Source organism: Protomyctophum parallelum (genome assembly GCF_964188405.1).
Source record: "Protomyctophum parallelum genome assembly, chromosome: 3".
Classification (NCBI taxonomy): Eukaryota; Metazoa; Chordata; class Actinopteri; order Myctophiformes; family Myctophidae; genus Protomyctophum; species Protomyctophum parallelum.
The window spans coordinates 18,723,793-18,741,000 of record NC_139698.1 but is presented as its reverse complement, the minus strand read 5'-3'; the positions used below and the strand labels follow the sequence as shown (position 1 = coordinate 18,741,000).

Here is a 17,208-nt window from a genome sequence, read left to right as displayed (position 1 = left end):
TAGCCTCTACAGCTTAGGTCTTGCCCAGCGTGGGATCGGACTGGGAATCCAGTTGGTACCTTGCATGGTTTCCTCCGCCCTCGGTGTGTGAATGAAATGGGTGAATGTAATGCACAATCTATGGAACGCGCTTTGGATAAAACGTCATACACCATTTACAGTACATCTACCAGAGAGAGTTACATAAACCCTGTTATGAAATTATGTTTTACTTTTTGGTGTTTTATTTCCACCAGCCGAGACAATCGGACTGAGAAAAGCTCATGATAACAAACCTGGCACGCGGACGTCTTGAATGAAGGGAGCTAAACAAGCATTTTGTGTGTGTTTGGACGAGGACATCCTCTGAGGAAATTGTTCGAAAATGGCGTGGCACACCATAGATGGTGCGCCATGTTTGTACTGGTCTGTCGTTCATTCATGCAGGGCATGCAAAATAAACTGGAACGCCAAATAAACACGGCTCCATTGTGGCCAATGCATGTGTTGTTTGTATTACTGTGCATGATGTGCTTATCCAGAGTAATCACACACACACACACACACACACACACACACACACACACACACACACACACACACACACACACAGAACGTGGAGAGACAGTGTAGTCTGTAGTGAGTTTATAGGATCCCTGGCAGGTAAACCAAGAACCCGCATGGCATCAGTCCAACCCTAAACAATATGCTATTGAAATAACAATGAAACTATAGCGGGTGTATAATACAATGAACCTAGATTCTGTTTAAACACCATGCATGCTTGGCATGCTTACATTTACATTATATTCTTAACATTGTGGTCAAGAATATTTGTATTAAAATATCAGCGAACAATCAAAAGGGCCTGACCATAAATAACATTGCCTACAATAAGACTAAGGTACACAGTCCACTTCAAATCATCATTATTCACCCTGAAAGTTTTTGTTTACCCTGAACTTCTCTAAAGCAGCCACAATAGAGGGTATGCGCGTGACATCATCTTACCTGGAAGTTATGCGGGAACAGTGGCAAAAAACTACTTTCTGGCCTTGACAGCCCATTCGTCATGTCTGATTGCATTAAACAATGTTAAACTCACCAACATTGCAGCTGTACGAAAAGCTTGAATTATCCTCTTTCTATCTGCAAAGTTTTTGTTTCATAAAAATCCACCGTAGAAACGTTATGAGCTACTTTCTGTCAAGAAATGCCCTTTGACAGAAAGACTTCAGTGCATTGTAAGGAATGAATGCATTCACCATGTATCCGAAGGAAGTCTGATCCAATCACTTTTAGTGAATAATTTACTCCAGTTTAATCCTGAGTTTAAGTTTTGTTGTATTCAAGATCTGATTTTAGGCATGTTTAAGCCTCCAGGAAAATCCGTGTTGAGGTTCTTAATCCACTGTTTTTCATTAAAACGTCTTTGTCCTACTGTCCAGTTTTGGATTTTTAGGGCTTCAATGCCGTGAGCCATGAAATGTTGAACCAACCTTGTGGTTGTCTTTTTTGCATTGTTAATATTATATCTGTGTTGTCCCAGCCTTGTAGCTATTGTTTTACCCGTTTCTCAGACATATTGTAAACCACATTAAATAACTGCAGTTGCTGGTTCTGGCTGTTATATGTTGTTTAATCTCCAACACGCGTTTTGTAGTTCTATTTTTGACTAATTGTTTGGGTTTGAAGTATTCTGGTCCCTGGCGTGCTGGTGTGTTGATTTCTTTTAGCTTGCTGTGTACTAGATAGTCTTTAAGATTTTTGTTTTTTCTGTAGGACGATATAATTTTATAATCTTTTAGAAGAGCATCCGTTCGGTTCTCAAAATTCCTTTTTATTCTGTTGCTAGTCTACTCTGTGTGGAATAACTGGTTATCAGGAACTGGTTATCAGGGCTAATTTGGGGCCTGGATCCCGCACTCTTATACTTCTAAAAAGGTATTGTGAGCTTTCCGGAGGAATGTCCTCGTGTATCCTCTTAGTCTGAGGGCATTAAATAGCGTTTTAAAGGCTATTTTGAAATCACTTCTTTGCGTGCAAATCCTATGGAATCTTAGTAGTTGTGATTTGACTATTCCTGTGTAGGAGTGTGCCGGGTGGAATGACGTTTTGTGTAGTAAGGCGTGCATGTCTGTTTAAAGAAAACTTTTAAATCTAGTTTCCCGTTTGTGTTAAAGTTTGGGCCCTTGAAGATTGTTACATCAAGAAAGTCAATTCTTTCTGTGTGTGTCACAAATGTTATTTAACACATCAATGAATTCCTGGAATTCTTCTTTGCTATGTTCCCATATCCCAAATATATCATCCAGGAACCTATAATAATGTGTTGGTTTTAGTCTGCATTTTTCTAGTGCTGTCTGTTCCCATATGCTCATGTAAATGTTCGCATAAGATGGTGCAAATCTCATCAGCGTCCTGATGGGAAAACTCTCTAGTCTATACCAAGCTGAGAGAACCATACATGTGCTGGTGGAGGCAGACTTCCATTCTGTAACAATGATCCTCCTGCACACCATTAGTCCTGTATATGAATCCAGTCAGCTAGAGGCTTACAGTTGAGTATGTGGCGATGGATTGACAGTTACCCTTCTGTGAATTATTGTTGATAGTATGCATTATACTTTGAAGTATGTTATGTACACAGTGACACAAGCAAGGTGGGAAGCACCCACACCCGAGGCAACAGTGCAAACTAGAAAAAGTGCCCTACTGGGCACAGGTCTCCACCAGGATGAGCAGATGTGAAGAATTCCAGGCAAAGGTTTTTCCTTGGCCTCTAGGGAGTTGGCATACAAAGTTATCCACAGATCCGTGCAGTTAGAGGTAAAAACACTTTTCGGCCAGTTATAGCGCCACCTTGAGGCTTAGTTGAAATTGTTCATGTGGCATTTCGTCCTCTGCCTAGTGGGAATGTGGGTGCACAATTTCACGGAAATCACGCGATGTGTTCATGATTTGCAGCATTTTGTTTGAAACTGAGCACTCCTGTGAACTTTGGAAGCCAATCTTAACCAATCAGGATGGAGTCTGAGAAATCTGAAAGACCGGTTTCGTTGAATGGCTCTAGAGAGACTGTGTACCAATTTGCGTGATGTTTGGACAAAATCTGTAGGTGTACTGTGCAAAAACTTGTTTTGCACAAAGCGGCCTCCTGGTGGCGCTATAACAGGCCGTTCTGGAAATCTGAAAGACTGGTTTCGTTGAATGGCTCTAGAGAGACTGTGTACCAATTTGCGTGATGTTTGGACAAAATCTGTAGGTGTACTGTGCAAAAACTTGTTTTGCACAAAGCGGCCTCTTGGTGGCGCTATAACAGGCCGTTCTGGAAAGTTTGGGGCAGAGGTTCATCGTTGGCATCCAGGGAGTGTGTGTGCAAAATTTGGCATCGACCGGGTTAACGGTGGCCGAGATTAGCTGCTAACGGACACACGGACACACGGACGGACGGAGTGCAAAACATACTCTCCCCCTAGCCTTCGGCTGGTGGAGACAACAACACAGACCCTGGATATTAAGGAATGCTCCGGAACATTTTTCACCGTGATTGCTCCCGCTTCAATTGATTTATTTTACTGGTTGTTCTGCATTTAAGTTCCTTTGTAATTTATCCTGATTTATAATGTGTTGATGTATTGACTGTATTTGTGAATTGTAACCTCGGCTACTGTATTTCTGAGTATAAATAAAGGTGATGATGATGATGCTTATGATGATGATGATGATTAAAATGCAAAATTGAGCAGTAAATCTCTAACAAATGTTTGAAATGTTTCCTGGGGGATTCATTAATGTCTGGGTTCGATGTGGGTGCTGGGGGCGTGTTCTCACCTCTGCGTCATCGGTGCCCATACCCGAGGCGGGGTTGGCAAAAGGGCCTTTCTGTGTGGAGTTTGCATGTTCTCCCCGTGTCCCCCAGGGTAGGTATACTCTCACAAAAAACATGCAGTAATCCTGTCTTAAACAGCTAAAATCCCTAAAACGAAAGAAAGCAGCAAATGAAAAAAGATTAACATAAAGGGAAGTATTAAAAAAAAAAAATGTTTTAATCGTTCGTGTGTGTGTGTGTGTGTGTGTGTGTGTGTGTGTGTGTGTGTGTGTGTGTGTGTGTGTGTGTGTGTGTGTGTGTGTGTGTGTGTGTGTGTGTGTGTGTGTGTGTGTGTGTGTGTGTGTGTGTGTGTGTGTGTGTGTGTGTGTGTGTGTGTGTGTGTGTGTGTGTGTGTGTGTGTGTGTGTGTGTGTGTGTGTGTGTGTGTGTGTGTGTGTGTGTGTGTGTGTGTGTGTGTGTGTGTGTGTGTGTGTGTGTGTGTGTGTGTGTGTGTGTGTGTGTGTGTGTGTGTGTGTGTGTGTGTGTGTGTGTGTGTGTGTGTGTGTGTGTGTGTGTGTGTGTGTGTGTGTGTGTGTGCGCGCGCGTGCGTGCGTGTGTGCTCCTTTAGAAAAAAACTTCTTTCTGGCCTTGACAGCCCATACCTCCAAGCAGAAAAGTACTAACTGATTGCATTAAACAACATTCAACTAATTTGCCACTCACTTTTCCACTTGATTTGCCATTCACTTTATGCATACTGTGCATATAATCTCTCTCCTTGGGCTACTTTTGAACAAATTATTTCATCAATGGTGGGTGGCATGGAGGCTCCTCCACCCCAACCTGCACCATGCGTGCGTGCGTGCGTGCGTTATGTTGTATTACTATTATCATTATTTTATTTTTGCACTCACTGTATAGGACGTACAGTAGCATTTTCATAATGTGGTCTATGATTGGATTAAATGCTGTAATGTGGTCTGCAATGTTTAGTGTTTTGTCTAATGTAATTTGTTTTGTTTTATTGTTTACATGTACAATAATGATTGTGACATGTATCTGTGTTGGGAGACCCTCGAAAACGAGATGGTACATCTCAAGGGGTCTTTTCTCATAATAAAGTTGAACTTTATTAGGAAAACTTGAATCATCATCTTTCACACATTTTGCACATGAAGCCTTGTAAAAGTGCGTGTGGTGGAATGTGTACAAACCTGTATAACCTTCATTTGACTTCTAAATGAAGGTTTTGCTTATCTTTTCTTATCATCCAGATAAAAAGAACATGAAACAAAAGATAGCCTTTCCATGTCTACGTGTCTACATGTCTTACTCCAGTTTTGGCATCACTGCACTGGTTGTTTTTAGGATTGATTTGAAAATTATTTTACTTGTCTATAAAGCTCTCAATGGTCTCACACCTTCCTACCTACATGACTGCCTGCCTAAATATGTCCCAAACCGCCCGCTAAGGTCTTCCACTGCTGGCCTGCTCGCTTTGCCTAAAAAAACTAACTAAAAAATACGGGGAAGCAGCTTTTTGCTTCTACGGGCCGTCGGCATGGAACAAGCTCCCACTGTACCTTCGTCAGGCAGCCTCTGTAGACATTTTTAAAGCTCAGCTCAAGACCCACTTCTACAACATTGCTTTTAATTGATCTTTTATTTTTATTTTTATTTTTTGTTATTCATGTCCTCACTGTATTGCATTACTGCTTGTTTTTTCTTTTTTCTTTTATTCTCCATTGTTCTGTAAAGCACTTTGAGCTGCATTTCATGTCATGAAAGGTGCTATACAAATAAAGTTTTATTATTATTATTATTATTATTACGTTAGTCTAATTTATAGTTATTCTCCACTGTAAGACCGGACAGACACTTTACTGTTCCTTTCGTTATAATTGAATTTGGTAAACATTCCTTTTCTGTTAAAGCCCTGTCATGTCTGTATTTCCACTTCGGCCACTCCCACATTCCACCACACTGCAGACCCATACACCTGTCTCCCACTGCCTCATCAGCCCAACTAGTTCCCTTCTCATAGTCATTACACACCTGTGCCTACTTCTGCAATCAAGCCACCGCCTATAAAACTGGACTCATTCTGCCTCATTCCTTGCTAGAAGATAACCATTGTTACATGTGTGCATTCCTGTTCTCTGTATTTTCCTAGTGTTCTTAGATTATTTACTAGTTTGGATTTTGACCTCCTGCCTGTTTTTGGACTCTGATATTCTGCCTGCCCCTTTGGATTTGTTTGCCTGTTTTGGACTGCTTTCTTGGTTTTGACCTCTGCCTGCTGTACTTTGTTGTAAGCCTTTTCCCTTGGTTTTGATCGTTATTAAACTATTGAACTTACTCTGCCTGTGTTGCCTGCACTTGGGTTCCATTTTGATACACATCGTGACAGTATCTTCTAGCCCCGAACATTATGGATAACTTAAAGAAGAGATTTCATCACAGCAGCAGTGGTTCAGTGACAGGCCATGGGTGAGTCATTTTGTTCCACACCTGGATATTGTCCGTGCCTAAGCAGCTACATACTCTTCCTATTTCTGTGTACCATGAGCCTGCCTGCACTGAACCTGGCCCGGTTAACACCCAGTCTATGAGCCTACTTGCTTATTTCAGTAGTAGGGTCCAAATCCCAGTATATACTGAGCCAGCTGTAGACCCATATCTGGGCACCGGGCTGGCCCGGGGATGCCCTCGTAGTACCACCACACGAGCAAAAACCACCATACCGAACCGGTCCAGAGCCACAGTGACTTCCAGCCAACCTCCTGTAGCCTGGTCTACTAGGTCACTATGCCTCCAGGGTGTGCAGCACCCACTATGCCTCCAGGGTGTGCAGCACCCACTCTGCCTCCAGGGTGTGCAGCACCCACTATGCCTCCAGGGTGTGCAGCACCCACTATGCCTCCAGGGTATGCAGCACCCACCTCGTCACCTCCGGTGTCACTTCCAGAGCCTGTGGCACCTCCGGTGTCACTTCTACAGCCTGTGGCACCTCCCGTGTCATTTCTACAGCCTGTGGCACCTCCGGTGTCACTTCCAGAGCCTGCGGCACCTCCGGTGTCACTTCCAAAGCTTGTGGCATGCCTGCTGTCGGCCCATGTGTCCTCTGCCTTGTCTCTGCCTCCGGGTCGTCCACTGGACAACGTTTTGACTGCCTCGTCTCGTCTTCCCAGCCGACCTCCAGACGGTGCCTACTTCGCCTCGTCTCGGCCTCCCGGCCGACCTCCAGACGGCGCCTACTTTGCCTCGTCTCGGCCTCCCGGCCGGTGTCCAGACGTAAGCTGCTCAGCCCGGGTCCATCCTCCAGGCCGTCCACCTGAGGTTCAGTTTCCCGGACCCCTTTGCTCTGGTGCCATGACAGTCCGCGGGATGATATTTAATTAGTATTAGAACTGGCCTTCTGGTATATTGCACGGACCACCATAATACTACAAGTCCTGCTTTGTGAGGATCATAGAACAGGAAACTGAGCTTAATAATAATGCATTTTCAGTTTTAAATGCATTTACTTTTTTGCTATTTGCCTGGGACATCCGTGTGTTGAAACACAGTCTGGCACTTGACTTCTACCAATTTATTTATTTTGGCCCACCGTGTATTTGAGTTTGACATCCTTGCTGTAAAGGCACTCTTTCTTTGACTCTTTTGGATGAATCTCTCTCTCTCTCCCTCTCTCTCTCTCTCTCCCTCCCCCCCCCCCCCCCCCCCCTCCCCCCAGGTTCACATCCATGGTGTCCAGTCCTGCTAACCGTCAGACCTTCATCCAAAGCACGATCAAGTTCCTGCGTCAGCACGGCTTTGATGGTCTGGACATCGACTGGGAGTACCCAGGCTCTCATGGCTCCCCACCTGAGGACAAGGCTCGCTTCACCGTCCTGTGTCAGGTCAGCCTTCTAGCATGTTACAAGATAACCACCTTAATGGCACCTTGAAATGTTGGAAGTCTTTCTCTTCACCACCTCCTGTCTCTCTGCAGGAGCTGTTGGCTGCCTTCGAGGCTGAAGGTCAGCAGAACGGCAAACCTCGTCTGATGCTCACAGCTGCCGTAGCTGCCGACAAGGGAGTGATCGACCTTGGATACGAAGTTTCCCAGCTCGGAGAGTCAGTATAGATAACACACAAACATACAAACAAGTATTTGGCTGCATGGGCATTATAGGCTATATGAGTATTTGTGTCTGTTGAGCTCCTACAATTTTCAAATGCTTCCGTCATACAGTCTGGTGCAACGGAAGCTCTGAATATGATGTGACGCCTCCTTCCCCGCTGATACGATTCGTCTTTACAGTTGCTCAGAATCAGAAATCGATCTTCACCGAAATGACAATTTAATAAATAGCATCCTTTAAGCAGTTTCCCCAGACAGTGTGCGGTCGGTGCGGGACCTTAAAAAAAAGAGAGAAAAAAAATAAAATGATATCATAGATTTCGGAACAATTGGACGTTCCTGGTTGTCCTATGCACTTTCACTAATATTTTCTTCAAATCCCCCTGACTCCTGTGCATCCTTTCATCACCAGTATCCTGGACTACTTCCATGTGATGACCTACGACTTCCACGGCCCCTGGGCGCACGTTACTGGAGAGAACAGTCCTGTGTGGCAGGGCCCAGCTGACAAGGGTGCCATGATGTACTTCAACGTGGTGTGGAGGTTCCCTCGACATTCAAAATGTGAACACACCTTTGATAGCCGAACCCGCGGCGCCGCGGGTTTATAACTTTATATCAAAATGGACCGGCAGAAGCCAAACACATACCTCTTTAACCTCTATACCTCGCCCAGGTTGCTATAGGCAACCTTCAGTGTCCCTCCAGGAACAAGGTGAAATGCGTGTGCACTAGTGTTGCGCGGGTCAGTGTTTTTTCTGACACGCAGGTCCCGCATGAATTAATAATTTGACTCACCCGTGCGTCGCAGACATAGACAGTACAGTAGAGTTATGCCAACAACAGGACTGGAGACACAGACGCTGAAAGAAAACGCCACTAAAGACCTGAGAAAAACTATTTGAAAACGTTTGTTGTTAACGTTGTCCAACTCCTCACTTGGCCTATACAATCCACACACATGCAAACTCACACACACACATGCACGCGTGCACGCACGCACACACACACGCACACATACGCGGGGGCGCTGAAGGGATAGGTGCTGCTGGACTGCTGGTGGTTATAAAAGATTTCACTCGTCAGAATACAAGGATGGAAGATGGTAGTAGACAACTCACCACTGTGTTCAAGGACAGCACGGAGAAAATAAATGTGTGCTGAAAGGCTATGCTGTATATTGTTTCCTTGTCCATATTATAGAACTACGCTATGAACTACTGGAAGAACCAGGGCGCCCCAGCTGAGAAGCTGCTGGTTGGTTTTGCCACATACGGTAACACCTTTAAACTGGCTTCCTCCCTCTTCCAACACCGGTATCGGTGCTCCAAGCACTGGACCTGGACCTGCCGGTCAATTCACCGCCACGCCTGGAACCTGGGCCTACTATGAGGTATTTAACTCACCCTGGAACCTGGGCCTACTATGAGGTATTTAACTCACCCTGGAACCTGGGCCTACTATGAGGTATTTAACTCACCCTGGAACCTGGGCCTACTATGAGGTATTTAACTCACCCTGGAACCTGGGCCTACTATGAGGTATTTAACTCACCCTGGAACCTGGGCCTACTATGAGGTATTTAACTCACCCTGGAACCTGGGCCTACTATGAGGTATTTAACTCACCCTGGAAGCTGGGCCCACTATGAGGTATTTAACTCACCCTGGAACCTGGGCCCACTATGAGGTATTTAACTCACCCTGGAACCTGGGCCTACTATGAGGTAATTAACTCACCCTGGAACCTGGGCCTACTATGAGGTATTTAACTCACCCTGGAACCTGGGCCTACTATGAGGTATTTAACTCACCCTGGAACCTGGGCCTACTATGAGGTATTTAACTCACCCTGGAAGCTGGGCCTACTATGAGGTATTTAACTCACCCGTCGCCAATTAAGCCTTTTGAAGCCTATTTTAATATCAATTGATTACGGTGATCAACTGCGTCCAGTATGCCCTCATAACACTCCGTTAGCGGTCAGCTGGAAACCCCCCCCTCACCCCTTTTTGAACGCTAATATCTTGGATTCTTCTTTTTGTGTCAAAACAAGCTAGATTTGCCTCATTTTCAAAAACGATATGATCCTCGCTTACGAAAAGTATGTTTTCTTACTGTACATTCATATTTTATATTTGCGGTCGCCGTTAAAACCAAAACAAACTGCACACTTGTACAGCCATGTCAGAGGCAGAGATTGTACACGTCTCCAGTGCAAAATTATTAACATCCAAAAAAATAAAAATACTACTGAATGTCTGTCCATCTTCCTCGTCATCATCGATGCCCACCATGTGTACATGCACAGCATGGCTGGCTGACATTTCCACACATCTCTTCATCTGCCGCTCTCAGGCACATCTCATTAGAAGTATGTTTTTCGATAATGGTGGCATTCATTTTAGATGGGACTTTTTGAACATTGCTCATCATTTTCAGCACATTATCTTTCAATGGGAAACACTGATTAGAAGTATATTTCTGGGGGGTGCATGAAGTAACAATTCATCACTTGCAAACATAAATGAAGATTTTTATTTGGTATCACCAGACGACTCCAACCATTCACTTAAAAAAATGTAATCTTATAATACACAGTTTATAATAATGCACTTTACATTCATGTCACTGCAAGTCTTTGAGAAAGAAACATTTTGATGGTGTTGTATAATATATTATTACAATTACAGTTTAGGAGTGTTTAAGTCTGTATCCATGAACAATTTGTTCTGTAAATGTGGAACCCGGTGATTCTTTCTTTGTCACCGTTACCTATTTTCAGTAAGTCTTAAACAGGCCAGACACGATGTACTCTGAGGTTATCCGTAAGTCTTGAACAGGCCAGACACAATGTACTCTGAGGTTATCAGTAAGTCTTAAACAGGCCAGGCACGATGTACTCTGAGGTTATCAGTAAGTCTTAAACAGGCCAGACACAATGTACTCTGAGGTTATCAGTAAGTCTTAAACAGGCCAGACACAATGTACTCTGAGGTTATCAGTAAGTCTTAAACAGGCCAGACACAATGTACTCTGAGGTTATCAGTAAGTCTTAAACAGGCCAGACACGATGTACTCTGAGGTTATCAGTAAGTCTTGAACAGGCCAGACACAATGTACTCTGAGGTTATCAATACAGTAAGTCTTAAACAGGCCAGACACAATGTACTCTGAGGTTATCAATACAGTAAGTCTTAAACAGGCCAGACACAATGTACTCTGAGGTTATCAATACAGTAAGTCTTAAACAGGCCAGACACAATGTACTCTGAGGTTATCAGTAAGTCTTAAACATGCCAGACACAATGTACTCTGAGGCATCTCCATCTAGGAGGCCTGTTCCATTACTATGAATGAACCAGCAGGGAACATTTACTCCATTCCTATAGTCCTTCTGCCAGCCTCTGTGGACTAGAGTTCTCATCGGGCGATGAGATGAGAACTCTAGCGCACATGCACACGCACACACCACCACCTGTGCCCCTGCGTGACTGTACCGCCCGTTGAGAAACATTACTTCTAGAAGTTCAACCTTTTTTAGGTGTTAAAGGTGTGCCCCAGGGGTCAACTTTAGGACCCCTTCTGTTTTCTATTGATGTGAACAATCTGCCATCAATTTTTAGACACAGTTTTTCCCAGCTTTATGCCGATAATACGGTCATCTACACATCTAACTCCTTCAACTGTGTTGAAGGAATAAAAGTTAAATAGCGTTTGAGGTAAATAGGATAATTTAAATAAATACATTTAAAAACCAGTCGAAGCCAGTGCTTGTGTCTTCTGATATGTAAAGGTGTCCATTGAAGTCTGTCGTACATTATGCAATGGTGTGTGAGAAAAGGACAGCCAAGGACAAATCGACAGTCTATTGTATGCAGTGTTAAGTGGAACAAGATCAGATTTTGAGGCATTTTGATAAACCACATCACAATAGTCGAATAGTGGAAGTACTAATAAAGCCAGTTTCTTGCGTACACTGAGTGAAAAGCAGTTTCTGGATCTATATAAAGCATTTATTCTGGGTCCAACCATACAGTGAGATATTGAATGTTGTCAGCTTTTTGCAAAGCCGTGCCATCATTACTGCTTATAGTAAAGGAATCTGTTATGGATTTGAGTTTAGGACTAGTACCAAAAATCATAATAAACCACTTTGACTTATTAAGCAGTAATTTATTATGTAAGAGCCAATTTTATTATTTTCTTCATTTAATCCTAGACCTTTTTTTCATTAACTCTACAGTCAAATGAGGCATGGTTTCTGAATTGTGTGTTGTTTGCTTATCTTTGCTTATCATCCAGATAAAAAGAACAACTTGTTTCATGTTTTTTTATCTGGATGATAAGCAAAGATTGGCTACATTTGTGTTAATATGCATCAGTAGCCTTTCCATGTCTACTTTAGTCTAATTTATATACTCTTTTTTTTTTTAAATAATTTTATCCCACGATTTTGCTAATAATTTTTTCACCCAATGTCAATTATCTAATGTAATCCTGGGTGCTACACTTCCTCTGCCAACCTGGGGAGGGCAGAGGACTGACCTCATGCTTCCTTCTATGCATGAAGAGTCCAAGCTGCTTCTTTTCACCTGACAGGGGGGTGTTTATAGTTATACTCCATTGTAAGACGGTGTTCCATCCTGAAAAGCCCAAAACTTGTCACAATGCAACGTGGCATGTAGATTTGACATGTTATGTATCATGTTATCATGGTACTGACATGATACTGACATGATATGATACTGACATGATACCGACCATGACACTGACCATGATACTGACATGATACTGACCATGACAATGACCATGATACTGACATGATACTGACCATGACAATGACCATGATACTGACATGATACTGACCATGACAATGACCATGATACTGACATGATACTGACCATGATACTGACCATGATACTGACATGATACTGACCATGACAATGACCATGATACTGACATGATACCGACCATGACAATGACCATGATAATGACATGATACTGACCATGACAATGACCATGATACTGACATGATACCGACCATGATATATACTGTCATGATATGTCAGTAGTTTATCAATCAATCAATCAATCAATCGATGTTTGGGAAACACGCACCCATAACTACCTCCGGCCATGTATTTTTGCACAGTATAAAACATAATATTTAGATTTTTCTTGGTCATATTCTCCAAATCATAATAATAACTAAATAAATATTCACTAAACACCACTGAGCCACTAAGAAGACGAATTGGTCGAATTGCATTATGAACATCATTTTTGGCTAGTCTTTTCAAGTGAATGTACACTTTAAGACACCTTGATTATTCAACTTTATGCATTATTCAACGACAGAAAATAACAAACAGCATGGTAAAATTGTGTGTGTGATTACAGCAACACTGAAACACATTGAACTGTGGTTGTATTTACCCAACGTAGTTTCAGGAGTGGAGACCAGCCTCTGCATAACACTGCCACTCTGTTCTCAACCACCTCCCCGCCTCCACTCAACGGCCACGCCCCCATTCACAATCACCTGTATCCACTACACCTGCCTCCTCTCACCACAGCCAATCCCTGGTCAATCACCACAGTATAAATACACCTGTGCTCTCTCAACCAAGTTGTTTGTTCTGCTCCACGACAGACCAAGCATGGGTTTTGAGTATTGCACTTGTAGATTGGCTATTTTCTCTTTTCTTCAAAAAGAGATGTGGCACTGTTCCTCTTGACAATACAACATAGGGCGTGTTTGGAAATGCGCACCGGGAATGTGGTCAGTTTGTTGAGTGTGGTGGGCGGTGACGTCACAGAGTGCGTTCAGTGTGCCTTATTTACGAACGACCACAGCTGTGACGCATTCACACGAATCACACCGGACAACCCCAGCTTCAGGGTAGGGTCGCTCAGTGCGTCCCCCATCCCCCCCCCCCCCCCCCCCCCCCCCCCCCCCCCCCCATCTCTGCTTTAACCCATTTTGGACTGAGGTCGATTAAAAAAAAAGTCAGTTTTCTAAAAAAACAATGTTTCTATGTCAGTGGTGCTCAACCTTTTTCACGTCAAGGACTCACGGAATTATCTGCACTTGGCTGCGGACCCCCCATCTGAACATGTTGTTCCAGACACCCCCCCCCCCCCCCCCCCCAGAAGCAAAGATTTGGAGTTAAAAACATTTTCTCTGAAAGAATATATATTCAAAGAGTTGTGCCACATTTTCACGATTTATCAAAAATAGCAGATCTACAAGCTCATAACGCGGCACTGAGTGCGTGTGTAAAATGTAAATCTGCTATTTTTCAATAGCTAAAGTACACCAAAAGGGGTTCCCGCCCCAAAATGAGTTAATGCACTTCATGAACTTCTCACAAACTCAATGTAATGAACTAATCGATGTCAAGGCCCTGCCTCCCAGCAATATCAAACAGTACAGAACAAACAATTAATTAAGGGTCTCGAGAAACATCATTGACTTAACAAATGTTATAGTTCATGATGGGTATTTTATCCCATCATGATAAAAAATGTCAGGGGAGGACTGTAAAAAACCCCTGTAACTGAATCTAAAGATAATAGCTTCGTTTAGCAAAGAGCTAGAAGCTGTGAGACTCCGAAGCAACAGCCAAACTGCTCCGGATGCCTCAGAGTACATTTACTTTTAGGAGTAATCCCATTACAATACTTATACTTAACTTTAGCTTTTACCAAAATACTTTAAGTAAATAGCTAATATGAACAGGAAGGATTACCCCATCACCAAAAGATTACCTTATTTCACCAGAAAGAGAGACGTCCATTTCAGAGGGAGGTTTTTAGTCGTTTTATATCATCGTTTCAGAGAGAAATAGAACATGGATTCACAAACACAGCAATAATAATCAAATACAGAGCCTAGACCCCGTGGGGTCTAGTAGAATGGTTGGGTTTCTCTCTACCGTCTCCCAAAATGGAATCCGGTATATATACTTTTACAAAACAAAATGGAGGATCGTACAAAGCGACGTGGCACGACCGAGGAGTATCGGGCACTCAAAGTATGGAAAAGTACTGGACTAGAAAAATACTGGATGAAATGGAAAATTACAAAACACAGAGGTTGTCTCGGTCTCAATGGATCTCGGAAGGGAGGTGCCTGGCTGATAAGACAGCCATGCAGCAAGGCCAAATTCATGTAGGGAGACAGTGAGACAGTGATTCACACTAACAGCGCGAAGTCACTACCAGATTAAAAGGGTCAAAAGGTCAAAGGAAATGGTCAATCAAGCATAAAATATAAACAGATAGAAATTATCTATCAAACCCATCGCATTTTATGCGCGAATGATCATATGACCTTTGACAAAATCAAAACCTTAGGGGAAACTTTACTTTATACTATGGATAAAATGGAACAGAATGGCAATGAAAAATAAAAAACACAATGATTTCAACTTTACTAGGCATAAAATCCTTAATTAGATGGTACTTTGGGAAAGAGAAAGAATGGCTTTTCTGTCTTGATGATGACGATGGTTATATCTTCGGGAGTGGCAACCACCCCAGCAAACCGTTGCAGCCTACCTGGCCGGCGAGATGTGTCATTTGACCACATGAATGTTCATTTTTAGAGCAGTTCTTCTTTTGGCTCGTCATCAGTTCGTTGTCAGAACTGAATCTGCGAGAGTTCTTTTGGCTCGTTTGTCGGAGCCGATTCTTCGCCCCTCCCCCCCCCTAATGACAGGTTCACAGATACAATGGTTCATTCATCATTATCTGCTTGGAGAGGGGAAACAGGGTATTCTGCATGCGCTCCAGCGCGATGTCGCAACAATGTCTTTGGGAGTCCCTTAAGTACCATATACAGGTCAGATATAGAATCAAGTTGATTCCGGGGTGAATTAAATGCCTAGTCCAATCAAACTCATGATGATAAAAACCAAACTAATAAAATGTAGAAGGAAATGTTCCTATATTGACAATTTAGGGGAAATATGAAATGACTAAAACCTTTTTATAAAATCAAATGAAATCAACAATAATGTAATACAATTGGAGGTGATTAAACGTAGCTTGGAAAGCGTAACTTAGCAAACAAATAACAACAACCACATAAACATGAAAACAAAAAATTTAATAAATTTGTTCCAAATGGGAAATCTATGGGCAACTAGTTAGACTGTTCTGGGGTTGGGCCTAACCAGTGAATTTAGACAGATCTGCACTGGGGAGTCGGGTCTGGTGTCAAACCCTGTATACAAGAATGGAATTTCGAAGTCCACAATCAACCACAAACAATTTTCCGAGACCTCCACGCAAAGAGGACTCTCCCTCCTAGTTGTGGGCTTTGAAATTCTCGGCCTGTCCACCGACCGACTCCCACCTGCAGCCGTCCTTTATCTGTAGATAACAGAACAAAAACAAAGTACAAACTGGTGAATGACATGAAAAACCACATTATATATCTATTCACCTCACTCTTAACCCGCCACAATCTATATCACTGAACTTTTATGGAGGGAGAGCATCTTTAGAACAACAGGTGTTCTTAATCTACGTATATCACAGTTTATTATCAGGCGAGTGGCAGGAGAATAATAAATGAACAAAACTGGTTCTAAACAAAAATAACATGTATCAAATAGAGATCTAGATAGAGGAGAAAAGTACGTATATTTCAGATTTTCAACTTCGACAGACATGTGGGCCACTCGTTGGGCAACATCGCACATGGTACAGAGAGTTAGAGAGAGATTGTCTTCTTGTAGTCAGAGAGAGAGAGTGATAGCTAGATCATTATTTGTCGGTAGACCCCCAAGTTTCTCCGTATCTAAGAGATCTATTTTACCCACCAAACATGTGTCTGTCTTCTACTTCGATCAATACTCGTGATTTCAAAAAGGATAAGAGAGAGAGATGGAATTAGATAGAGAGGTCTGCGACCGTTGAATCCTAAACTACACATGTTATGTTTCAAACCACTGACGCCTCGAAACATTACGATGACTCGCTATGTGCTCTCCGGCTTGACTACTGCCGCACACAGACAAATCACCTTTACAACAAATAGCGGCAGTCACGTCCGCTCCAGAGGTCAAAGGTCTAAATTGTTGCATATACTAGAAAAATGGCGAAGAGACACCCGAAAAGTCTCCCGACCTTCATCGGAAACACAGATTATTATGATACTATGTGTGGCCAAAAAGGGGAATGCCAAAATAATGAATAATGAACTAATTTGACTATCAACTTCACTAAGAATGTTCATGATTCAAAATCTACATCTCTCTCCTCGTGTCGACTCAAGGCAGA

The 17,208-nt window shown here is 42.8% G+C and overlaps 1 protein-coding gene across 1 annotated transcript; it reads left to right on the top strand.

Moving 5' to 3' along the window:
- Positions 1-7,535: 7,535 nt before the first annotated feature.
- LOC310856569 (acidic mammalian chitinase-like) lies at positions 7,536-9,307 on the top strand (the record flags this gene model as incomplete). The annotated part of the gene is made up of 4 exons (XM_083762038.1): positions 7,536-7,691; positions 7,784-7,908; positions 8,328-8,451; positions 9,119-9,307. 4 exons carry the CDS (start codon positions 7,536-7,538, stop codon positions 9,305-9,307), a joined length of 594 nt encoding a protein of 197 aa, XP_083618164.1.
- Positions 9,308-17,208: the final 7,901 nt, after the last annotated feature.